This window comes from Macaca nemestrina, chromosome 8 (assembly GCF_043159975.1).
Source record: "Macaca nemestrina isolate mMacNem1 chromosome 8, mMacNem.hap1, whole genome shotgun sequence".
NCBI classification, from domain to species: domain Eukaryota; kingdom Metazoa; phylum Chordata; class Mammalia; order Primates; family Cercopithecidae; genus Macaca; species Macaca nemestrina.
Window position 1 is genome coordinate 143,361,673 of NC_092132.1, and position 12,226 is coordinate 143,373,898.

At 37.5% G+C, this 12,226-nt stretch overlaps 1 protein-coding gene across 11 annotated transcripts in view; it reads left to right on the forward strand.

Annotated features, from left to right (window-relative positions):
* Window positions 1-12,226, forward strand: part of LOC105491146 (exoribonuclease 1) — a 160,501-nt gene that overhangs the window by 22,096 nt on the left and 126,179 nt on the right. For 2 of the 11 annotated variants that reach the window (XM_011757304.2, XM_024795851.2), the window contains exons 7-8: window positions 5,574-5,863; window positions 8,854-12,226. The exons of 4 other annotated variants lie outside the window; for them this stretch is intronic. In XM_011757304.2, coding sequence (XP_011755606.1) covers window positions 5,574-5,816 — 243 coding nt within the window. In that variant the 3' untranslated portion in view covers window positions 5,817-5,863; window positions 8,854-12,226. 5 more of the 11 variants (XM_071068641.1, XM_011757308.2, XM_011757307.2 and 2 more) reach the window with 5 other exon arrangements.

Sequence of the window (12,226 nt, forward strand, 5' to 3'; positions counted from 1 at the left end):
TCATAAATTTAAAAGGTAGTAACTGTAATAATTTCACAATTATTTCTGTAAAATAATTGGCTTAGGCTAAAATGGGACTTGGTTTTTCTAAAAGTAGGCTGAAGTAATATGAATGAAAATATGGTCTAAGACACATTTTTATACAAGATTTTGGAGGGAAAACCCAAACTTTCTTTGTGCCTGGCATATCAGGTGCAAATGTGGGCTTAGCGTTTCCAAATTTTACAGCTGTTTCTTTCTTTCTTTATTTTTTTTGAGATGGAGTATCACTCTGTCATCCAGACTGGAGTGCAGTGGTGTGATCTCAGTTCACTGCAACCTCCGCCTCCTGGGTTCAAGCAATTCTCCTGCCTCAGCCTCTCAAGTAGCTGAGATTACAGGTGACTGCCACCATGTCTGGCTAATTTTTTTGTATTTTTAGTAGAGACTGGGTTTCACTATGTTGGCCGGGCTGGTTTTGAACTCCTGACTTCGCCCCCCTCGGCCTCCTGAAGTGCTAGGATTACAGGCATGAGCCACCACGCCCAGCCTTCTTTATGTCTTTATAGGCCTATGTATACGCATTAAAATGCTGTTGTTGAAGTAAAAGGAAAGGATGAAATATACCTCCTTCCTGTAAAATCTGTTTTTTTCCCTCCCTTTACAAATACTTAATTCTGGGTTGAATTTAAGATAAGCTCACATGAATTCATTTTCTTTGGAAATTAGACAATTTCTGCCTTTGCTCTTCATGCGTGTTAAACACAAAAAACCCTGCTTACACATGTAGAAAGTTGAAACTACAGTGAAATGTTACTGCTTTCAAATGAATGACAGGATACTATGTTTGCAGAAATCCACAACTTTTCTAGGGGCAGAGCATAAAGTCTCATCTCTGGTGTACAGTCAGATTGTACCTATAAAGCTCTTTTCTTAAAGTCGGATTCTCAGGCTGAACAGAGATTGAGAGAAAGGATCCCTTACCTCATCATACTCTGGTGTTGAAAGGGAGGAAAAATACTTAATTTTCTCCTACAGTTTTTCCAGATTGTACTCAGTTAGACTTGAGACTTTCAAATAGCTTTCCTCAGTTGATACCAAACCCAAGCAAAAGGTGGACATTTTAAGGTTTTCTGTTATAACATGATTATTTCCAAAGACATACTCCATTACCTTTGAAATGCAAGAATCTTGTCACTTGAAGTCAAACATTTTCTCCAGCTTCTGATAGGGACTTGTTCAGCTGGTTCATGTGATGAAAAATGTCTATAAGGAGGCTACGTTTTGCAGCCCTTCTTCAAACTGCTCAGCAAAATCTGGCCTTTTTGTTTTCCTATTGTTCACCTTTCAACTCAGACACCTGATGGAGAACTTTTCCTTGCTAAGCCAGAGGAAGTAAGAGGTTGATTTGTTCTTTGTCCAGATTTTCACATCATTTTTAAAAACATGATGAAGTGACTGGCCTTTGTTTAATAAAGTTAGTAACTCTTTTTCAGGCATTATCTAGGACTTTTCATTTTAATCTTTTTTTTTTTTGATGGTAAAATATACATAATACAGGTTGAAGTATTGTGTATAGTGAGTATCCCTAATTGGAAATTATTGGGACCAGAAGAAATGTTTCAGATTTGTTTTTTTTTTTAGATTATGGAATATTTGCATATACATAATGAGATATCTTGGAGATAGGACCCAAGTCTAAATATGAAATTCGTTTTTGTTTCGTATATACCTCATAGCCTGAAATTAAGTTTCATACAACTTTGTGGATGAAACACTGTATGTACATTGAACCATTAGAAAGCAAAATTGTCACTGTCTCAGCCACTGATACGGACAGTCTGGTTGTTTGGTATCATTCCTGATGCTGCCAATAAGCAATCGTTTTCTTAGTCACACACAAATTAATTGTGCATCATGTACCTGTGTTTTGACTGGGAACCATCACATGAGGTGTGGAATCTTGCACTTGTGATGTTACGTTGGCGCTGAAAAAGTTTCCAATTTTGGAGCATTTCAGATTTTGGGTTTTTGGGATTAGGGATGTTCACCCTGTATAACACTTGCTGTTCACTTAAAAATGCTCCCAATCATTGTTAAGTGCACAACAGTTCAGTGGCATTAAGTACATTCACATTGCACGACCGTCACCACATCGTTCTCCAGAACTCTCATATTCTGAAACTGAAACTCTGTGCCTATTGAACTTCCCCTTCCCGCCAACTCCTGGCAATCATCATTCTTTCTGTCTCTCTCAGTTTGGCTTATCTATATACCTCTTATAAGTAGAAGCATACAGTGTTTGATCTGTTGTGACTGGCATATTTCACTGAGCATAATGTCTTTAAAGTTCATGTTGTATCGTGTCAGAATTCTACCTTTCTGAGGCAGAATAAGAATTCATTGTATGTATTTATGGGCTGAGTATCCCTAATCCCAAAATTCAATATCTGAAATGCTCCAAAATCTGAAACTTTTTGAGCACTGACATTGTACTCAAAGGAAGTTCTCATTGTAGCATTTCAGGTTTTGGATTTTTGGATTTTCAGATGAGGGATGCAAAAGTGGTGCGATGTAAACATTTAATATTTCAAAATCCAAAACATTTCAAATCCAAAGCACTTCTGGTCCCAAGCATTTCAGATGAGGAATATGTAACCTGTACCACATTAAAAAAAAAAAAATCCATTGATCGTTTGATGGACATTTAAGTTACTTCCGTGTTTTGGCAATCATGACTAGTGCTGTTATGAACATGGGTGTACAAATATCATTCTTTTTCCTGTATAACCAGAAGCTGAATCATGTGCTCATCCTATGTTTAATTTTTTCGAGGAATCTCCACATTGTTTCCCACAGTGGCTGTACCATTTTACATTCCCACCAGCAATGCACAAAGTACTACATTCTCCATATCCCTGTCAATGCTTGTTATTTTCTGGTGTGTGTGTGTGTGTGTGTGTGTGTTTGTTTATGGCCATTCTAATAGGTGTGAAGTGGTATCTCATTTTGGTTTTGATTTGTATTTCCCTAATAGTGACGTTGAGCATCTTTTCATGTGATTATTAGCCATTGGCATATCATGTTTGGAGAAATGTCTATTCAGGTTCTTTCCTCATTTACTAAATGTGAGATATCATGATGTTTTGAGTTGTAGGAGTTCTTTATTTGGGATATTAATTCCTTATCAGATATATTCTTGCAAATGTATCTTCTGTTCCATGGGTTGCCATTTCACTCTACTGATAATGTCTTTAGTAATAAGGTTTTTAATGTTGATGAAGTCCACTTTATTTTTTCTTTTGTTGCCTGTGTTTTGGTGACATCCAGGAAATTATTATACAATCCATTGTCATAAAGCCTTTTCCATAGGTTTTCTTCTAAGAGTTTTATAATTGTATGTCTTACATTTAGGTCTTCCATCAATTTTAGTTAATTTTGGTATATGGTGTAAGATAAGGGTCCAACTTCATTCTTTTGCACATAGATATTCAGTTTTCCCAACACTATTTGTTGAAAAGGCCGTTGTTTTCCCCATTGATTCAGTGTATTTGTGAAGGTTTATTTCTAGACTCTATTCTGTTTTATTAGTTTATATGTCTATCTTAATGCTAACACCACTCTCTTTCAATTACTATACTCCTTCCTTCTGTTAATGGTTGTGTTAACATTGTTTTTTAAATGTTGAGCCATCCTCGCATTTCAGGATAAAATCCGACTTGGTCATGGCACATAATTATTTTAATATGTTGCTGCTTTAGGTTTGCTTATATTTTGTCAAGGATTATTGCGTCATGATATTCATAGGGGATACTGATCTGTAATTTTCTTTCCTCATGAGGTCTTTGTCAGGCTTTTGTATCAACGTGATGCTGACCTTAATGGAATGAGTTGGGATGTATTTCTTCTTCAATTTTTTTGTGGTAGTTTGAGGAGGCTTTGTTCTAATTCTTTAAATATTTGCTAGAATTCAGCAGTGAAGTAATCTGGTTCAGAGCTTTTCTTTGTTAGAGGTTTTCAGTTATTGATTCAGTCTCCTTCCTAGGTATAGGTCTATTCAGATTTTCTGTTTCTTTGTAATTCAATTATTGGTAAGTTGTGTATTTCCAGTAATTTGTCACTTCCATCTAAGTTATCCAGTATTTTGGAAAAGTTATTTTTAGAAGTGCATTTTCCAAGTGATAATTAGTGGAAGGTACAAGATATATTGCAGTATAACAGCTTAAGATAATTATGGATATTTTACATGATTTGCTTTGTGATTATCCCAGTAACCCTATGAGTAAATAGTAGAACCGTTAGTCCCATTTTATGGATGAAGAAGCTGAGATCCATGATGCATAGGCAAAATAGCTGTGCAAACTATGGAATGTAAAACCTAACAAATCTTGATAGAAATATGAAGAAAATATAACAATTTTTTTTTTTTTTTTTTTTTTTTTTTTTGAGATGGAACCTCACTCTGATGCCCAGGCTGGAGTGCAGTGGAGTGATTTCAGCTCACTGTAACCTCTGCCTCCCGGGTTCAAGGGATTCTTCTGCCTCAGCCTCTTGAGTAGCTGGGATTACAGGTGCACACCACCATACCCAGATAATTTTTATATTCTTAGTAGAGATGGGGTTTCACCGTGTTGACCAGGCTGGTCTCGAACTCCTGAACTCAGGTGATCCACCTTCCTTGGCCTCCCAAAGTGCTGGGAATACAGGCTTGAGCTACCACACCCAGCCAATAATTCTTAAAAGTGGAGGTGCATATTGGAATTTGGGGAGTGTGAGGTTTTTTTTTTTTTTTTTTTAGTTTATCAAGGAACAGGTTTTAAATAACTTGAAAAACATCACACGACATCATCTTTCATTCTTAATCTTCATTATCTTTAGCCATCCCAAAAGGCTAGTCTTTTTATCTAAGAAATCAGTCAAGTAAAACATGATAGAAAAATACCATGTAAAATAACTAATTTGGTTTAAAAAGGTAGATTCAACTTACATGTCCTGAACAATACATTCCCTTTAATAAATTATTTTTAAATTTTAAAACTGCAGAGGTTTCAGATGTCTGAGGATTTGGTCTGTATTTTCAGCTAAAACTCTAAGATCATATTTTAGAACTCTGAAAATTTGAGAATTTTTTTTTTTTCTTTTATTTTCCCCGATGGAGTCTCGCTCTGTTGTTCAGGCTGGAGTGCAATGGCTTGATCTGAGCTCACTGCAGCCTCCGCCTCCCAGGTTCAGGCAATTCTCCTGCCTCAGCCTCCAGAGTAGCTGGGATTACAGATGTGCACCACCTCGCCCAGCTAATTTTTTTGTATTTTTAGAAGAGATGGGGTTTCACCATGTTGGCCAGGCTGGTCTCAAACTCCTGACCTCAAGTGATCTGCCCGCCTTGGCCTCCCAAAGTGCTGAGATTACAGGCTTTGAGCCACATTGCCAGGCCTGAGTTTTTTATTTGCCTTATTTGACTGGGGGTATTGCCCTTTGCCTAGCTTTATTTAGCTATTTGTGCTAATTTTCAGTTCCTATTTTTCAGCTTAACTGTGGCTTATATTACAGTTTAGAACACCAAAGAATTATTTACTAAGCTGTTTATTTTTCAGGTTCCTAGAAGCCAAACCAAACTGACAATAATGCTTGAAAAATTAGGAATGGATTATGATGGGCGGCCTCACTGTGGTCTTGATGACTCTAAGAATATCGCCCGAATAGCAGTTCGAATGCTTCAGGATGGGTGTGAACTCCGAATCAACGAGAAAATACATGCAGGACAGCTAATGAGTGTGTCCTCTTCCTTACCAATAGAGGGCACTCCACCGCCACAAATGCCACATTTTAGAAAGTAACAGCAGTTTTGTGTGTGGATCATTCCAATTGAAGTTGCTATGAAGAGGTAGCAGATGAATCTCATTGAATTAGTCCTATAGTGCAAACTTTAAGCACCTTAAAACATTTAAGATCTTATTACAGGTGATAGAGATAGATAGATGTATGTGAACAGATTTTGCAGGAAGGCGTACTGAATTCTTTGTCACCAGCACTTTTGATATGAGCAGTATTCGTTACACAGTAACAGTTCCTGCTTAGAACTGACTTTTATAATTTAAGGTGTTCACTATATTTTCTTTGGTTTTAAAATGCAAAATCTCATTGGCTGTTCTCTTGAATGTCATATCATACTGGTGTTAAAATATGTAATGTATTTCTTTATTAACATCACTAGATGAAACCATATCTTAAAATGCAGAAGTGATTGGAAGGTAGGTCTTATCTAGCCTTTGGATTTCAAGAATAGCATAGTCCTTTTGATTTTTCAGAGTTTATATATGAAGTTCACCATGTATGTGATGAATTTCATAAGGTACTTGGTATACATATTTGCCTGTGTTTCTTTTCAACTCATAATTGGAAGAATTGTGATCGATTATAGGATCTGGTTAAAAATTCAGTTACTGAAGGAATTAATGAGAACTTGGAAGAAAATACTGAAAGGACTATCATAAGGGCTATAGCTCAAACTTCATAATACATAAATCACTGGCGTCTTTTTGGATTTGGTTGGTTGATTCTCCTTCCTTTTTTGACATATATATGCCTTAATTCTTCAATCTGAGGGACCATGCTTTGAAATAGACTGAAAATTAAGGGTCACCACCTAATTTTACTTTGTATTCAATATCATAAGTGAGGTTAATAAAGTCAATACTTTCTACCACATATTATGTTTTTGTTATTAAAAAACTTCATTGGCCACCAGTGAAGTTAGTCAATAAAATACTTGTTTTTCTGATTTTACATAGTAAGTGGCTGCTTTGAATTATTCTTAACTAAATCTAAAAACAAAAATGTGCATTTCGACTTGATAGGGTAGAACTCTTATCTAGAGGCTAAACCCATGTATTTTCAGAATTGAATTTTTCTTGATTTCAGGGGACAATTTTTCTTGATTTCATTGACATTGCTTGCTTCCTGCCTTTTACCTTTTAATAAAAATTGTGATGCTACTTTATTCTGAAGATTTATATTTTATAATCAAATGAATTTCCTCAAAGGTTTCCAAACCTGATATATAGGGTGAAAAGCAGGAAAGCAGACGTTTTGCTTGGTGTGGGAATTACCTACATAGGGCGGTAGATTTCTTTTTCTTTTTCTTTTTTTTTTTTTTTTTTTTTTTTTTTTTTTTTTTTTTTTGAGACAGAGTCTCGCTTTGTCGCCCAGGCTGGAGTGCAGTGGCCGGATCTCAGCTCACTGCAACCTCCGCCTCCCGGGTTCAAGCAATTCTCCTGCCTCAGCCTCCTGAGTAGCTGGGATTAACAGGCTCCCGCCACCACGCCCAGCTAATTTTTGTATTTTTAGTAGAGATGGGGTTTCACCATGTTAGTCAGGCTGGTCTCGAACCCCTGACCTCGTGATCCACCCACCTTGGCCTCCCAAAGTGCTGGGATTACAGGCGTGAGCCACCGCGCCTGACCCAGGGTGGTAGATTTCTTAAGCCAATAAATTTCTGCTTTTGAGCAGTAGTCATATAATCAGTATCATAAAGAATAATGTGTAAATAACAGAAGGCATGAGTGTGTGGTGTTCCTAGATAAACTGTTACAGATTATAGTAAAATAAGGAAATCTAAGTGCTTTAAGTTTATACAGTTAACTCTTAGGATAAGACAGATATATGCTGAGATGTTTGTGAATCCCAGATAGCACTGTATGATAAACTGTAAAGTATTAATGAATGTTGTAAAGAATTTCCTACAAATCCTTACTGTGCCAGGGCAAAGGAGTAGAAAATAGCAAATCACAGATGGCAGGAGATCTAGACACTCGTTAGGTCATTTTTTCCATATAGCCATCCTACTGTGGAATTCAAATCCATGCTCTAGCAGAACTCTAATTGCCTCTCAGCACTTCCAGAGTCGCACATGAAAAGCTGAAACTGCAATTGGAAAATCTGATGATGACAAGGAAATACTACGTTTCTGGTTTTGTTTTAGCTCTATCTGCTAATTTCTTTGCCTATTTTCCGTTTTGCCAAGTACCAACAAGCTTATGTTATATTTCTTTTTAAGACCTTCAACATTATAAGCTCTCAGTACCCTATTTTTTGTTGTTGTTCGAGATAGTTTTTGCTCGTCTGCCAGGCTGGAGTGCAGTGGTGTGATCTTGGCTCACTGCAACCGCCGCCTCCTGGGCTCAGGTGAGATCCTCTTGCCTCAGCCTCCTGAGTAGCGGGGATTACAGGCGCGTGCTACCACACCTGCTTAATTTTTGTTTTTTTAGTAGAGATGGGGGTTTCACCACGTTGGTCAGGCTGGTCTCGAACTCCTGACCTCAAGTGATTTGCCCACTTTGTCCTCCTGCGGATGTGAGCCTCTGCGCTCAGCCATAGATTTTACTGTCTTAACCCATTTTAATTCCTCTGTTGAGTCTCTCTCTTCCCCTCCAATTTGATTTGGGATTTTGCTGATGAGATTATACTAAACATTGAGAGTACTGCTTTTTACTCTTTTATTGTGTTGTCTTTCAAAGACAAATAGTACAATTTTGTACAAGGAAACACGTAAGAGATGGATGTCTTTCTGGTATGCCCACGAAAACAATATTAGTATATTATTGTTACTTATTAATAGTATTTACAATTTATTAATTATTAGCTATGTTAATTTTTATTCTATGCTTCATTTGCTCTGACATTGACATAGTGGATTTCTGCTGATTTTTTTCGAATCCACGATCTTTATAACCAACTGAAAAATATAATAGAGCATTATATTTCGTCTTTATTTGTGTTCTTTTGGATCAAGTATTTAACATTTGCTCTGAAAAAAAATGTTTTTGTGACGTGTCTTTGTTGCCTTGAGACAGAGCTGTTTATCCTGCCTCCTAGGGAGAAGTTTCTGCCTGGATTGAAACAAAAAAACACAGGAGTCACAAGCATGTTACCTATTAAAAGAGAGAGGGTATCTCTGAAGACTAATTAAAATGGTAATTTTTTAAAAGATGGGACCAGTTGACTTTTAGTATATCACCCCAAGTATTATCCCCAAAATGATAATACAAAACAATAATTTGGAGACCAGGAGAAAAACTGGTAGTAGGATTATGGGGGAGGGGAAGAAGCACAGGTGGTCAAGATAATAATGCGTGTTTGGCCTCAGCTGTAGGTAGAGGTGCCAGAGAAACTACCTGCCTCACAGATGAGTGCACACAGGTGCATTGTAAAAGTCTGGGAAGGATGTATTGTACTCTGAAGGAAGACTTTCCATTTCTAAGCTACCATGGAGAAGTATAAGCTCCTTGAGACCAGAGACTGTGACTTCTGCATCTTTGATTCCAGCGACATGTGATAAAATGTTTTGCACATAGTTGAATCCAGCGTTGATAAATAAAGGACAGCCTTACATCTTTTTTCTGTTATACTTAGCAATTTCCTCTTTCTTCTGCACCACCAACCTGTATTTCAAGCCTCCCTGCCCCACAGAGCTTCCAAAGCCAATAAATTTGTTAATCTAGAGCAGGGGTCAGCAAACTGCCACCCCTGGGCCAAATCTGGCCTGCTGCCTGTTTTTGTATGGCCTACAAACTATGGTTTTTATATTTGTTAATGGCTCAAAATAATATTTTGTATAATATGAAAATTACACGAAATTTTAGTTTCTCTGAATAAAGTTTTGGAAAGAACTACCATTCTCATTTGTTTTCATGTCATCTCTGACCACTTTTGTGCTACAATGGCAGAGTTGAATAGCTGCATCAGTGGTACCATCTGGCCAGCAAGGCCAAAAATACCGTCTGGCCCTTTACAGAGAAAGTTTGCCTACCCTTACCTCTCTTATCGAATGCAATGTGTAAGTTGCATCAACAAACAAGAAATGGGACTGATAACATGAGAGTCTAGAGCTGAATGTTAAGGTGCAATAATGATACTTGCACCAAACATTTATTGACACTGTTAAGTACTTTACCCCATTGTTTAATAAGAATCTGGTGAGGGAGAGAGGCCTTCTCTCCAGTGTACAGATGGGAAAATTAGGTCCAGAGTGGTTAACTTGCCAAAGTTTAAGTTGTGGGAGCTGTAGACTCTGGCAGTCTGACTTGAGCCACTGCTCTTTACCCCTGTGCTATGTATGCTGCCTCCCCTCGTAGACTTTGGCTTAAGCTGATATTCCAGGAACAGATAGGTTGTCCTAGGTAGAATAAACATCTTTCTGCTACAGTTTAAACTAGACATTTTCAATGCGGTTTTACTAAATGCTGCAAATCAGGAGATAATTTGATGTTCATTCTTTGAAGCAATATAAAGTATTTTTAACTTCTAATGTAACCAGCTCTGAGGTTTTTTGGAGATGGGGATAAGTGGAGAAGGAGAAAGATTTTTGCTTTAAAATTTCCCCAGTGTTCTTGAGATGAGAAACGTTAGTGTCTTGAGTTTATAATGACACAGGCTAAAGGGCTTAAGCTTGAAGGATGGATTAAGAGGTGGAAGTAATTGTTTTTCTGGATTCCTTACCAAGACTTGGGTAAGGGGCTGATGCCTGAGGCTTTAAACCAGATCTGCTTTTCTACTTGCAAATGAATGTTCTCAAGTTAAGTTTCATTAGATTTGTTTTAGGATGAATACTGCTCAATCATTGTGGAGCCACAAGGCATGCTTCTTTTTATTGCACTTCTCTTTATTGTACTTTACAGATACTATTTTCTTTTCTTTCTTTCTTTTTTTAACATACTGAAGGTTTGTGTGAATCCTGTGTGGAGAAAGTCTGTTGGTGTCATTTTCCCAACAGCATTGCTCACTTCATGTGTCTTACATTCTGGTAATTCTCCCTATATTTCAAACTTTTTGATTATTATTATCTCTCTTAGGGTGACTTGTAATTAGTGACCTTTGATGTTACTATCATGGTTGTTTTGGGGCACCACAAACCACACCCATATAAGACAACAAACTTAATTGATAAATGTCTGTGTTTTCCCCATGGCTCCCTCTCCAGACCTACCTATTCCCTGAGACATAATATTGAAATTAGGCCAGTTAATAAGCCTACAGTGGCCTGTAAGTGTTCAAGTGAAAGGAAGAGTCACATGTCTTCCACTTTAAATCAAAAACTAGAAATGATTAAGCTTAGAGAGGAAGGCATGTCAAAAGCTAAGACGGGCTGAAAGCTATGCCTCTTGATCCAAATTGGCCAAGTTGTAAATCCAAAGGAAAAGTTATTGAAGGAAATTAAAAGTGCTGCTCCAGTGAGCACACAAGTGATAAGAAAGCAAAACAGCCTTACTGCTGATATGGAGAAAGAGTTTTAGTGGTTTGGATAAAACATCAAACCGCAACATTTCCTTAAGCCAAAGCCTAATCTAGAGCAAGAGTGTAACTCATATTCTGTGAGGGTTGAAGGAGGTGAGGAAGCTGCAGAAGAAAAATTGGAAGCCAGCAGAGATTGGCTCATGAAATTTAAGGAAAGAAGCTGTCTCCATAAAATAAAAGTGCAAGGTAAAGCAGCAAGTGCTGATGTAGAAGTTATAGCAAGTTATCTGGAAGATCTGGCTAAGATAATTGATGAAGGTGGCCACACCAGACAACAGGTTTTCAATGTAGATGAAATAGCCTATTAGAAGAAGATAACATCTAGGACTTTGATAGCTGGAAAGAAGTCAGTGCTTGGCTTCAAAGCTTCAGAGGACAGGCTGATTCTTGTTAGGAGCTAATGTAGCTGGGGACTTTAAGTTGAAGCCAGTGTTCATTAACCATTCTGAAAATCCTAGGGCCCTTATGCTAAATCTACTCTGCCTGTGCTCTATAAAGGGAACGGCAAAGCCTGAGTGACAGCACATCTGTTTACAACATTGTTTACTTAATATTTGAAGCCTGCTGTTGAGACTTAGTGCTCAGGAAAAAAAAAATTTTCAAAAGATGACTGATCATTGACAATGCAGCTGGTCATCCAAGAGCTCTGATGGAGTTGTATAAGGAGATTAATGTTGGTTTTAATGCCTACAAACAATATCCCACTCCGCAACCCATGGATCAAGTAGTAGTTCTGGCTTTCAAGTCTTATTATTTAATAAATACGTTTCATAAGGCTGTGGTTAGCATAGGTAGTGATTCTTCTGATGGATCTAGGCAAAGTCAGTTGAAAACCTTCTGGAAAGGATTCACCATTCTGAATGCCGTTACAAGCATTTGTGATTTGTGAGAGGAGGTAAAGATAGCAACCTTAACAGGAATTTGCAAGAAGCTGATTTTAGTCCTCGTGGATGTC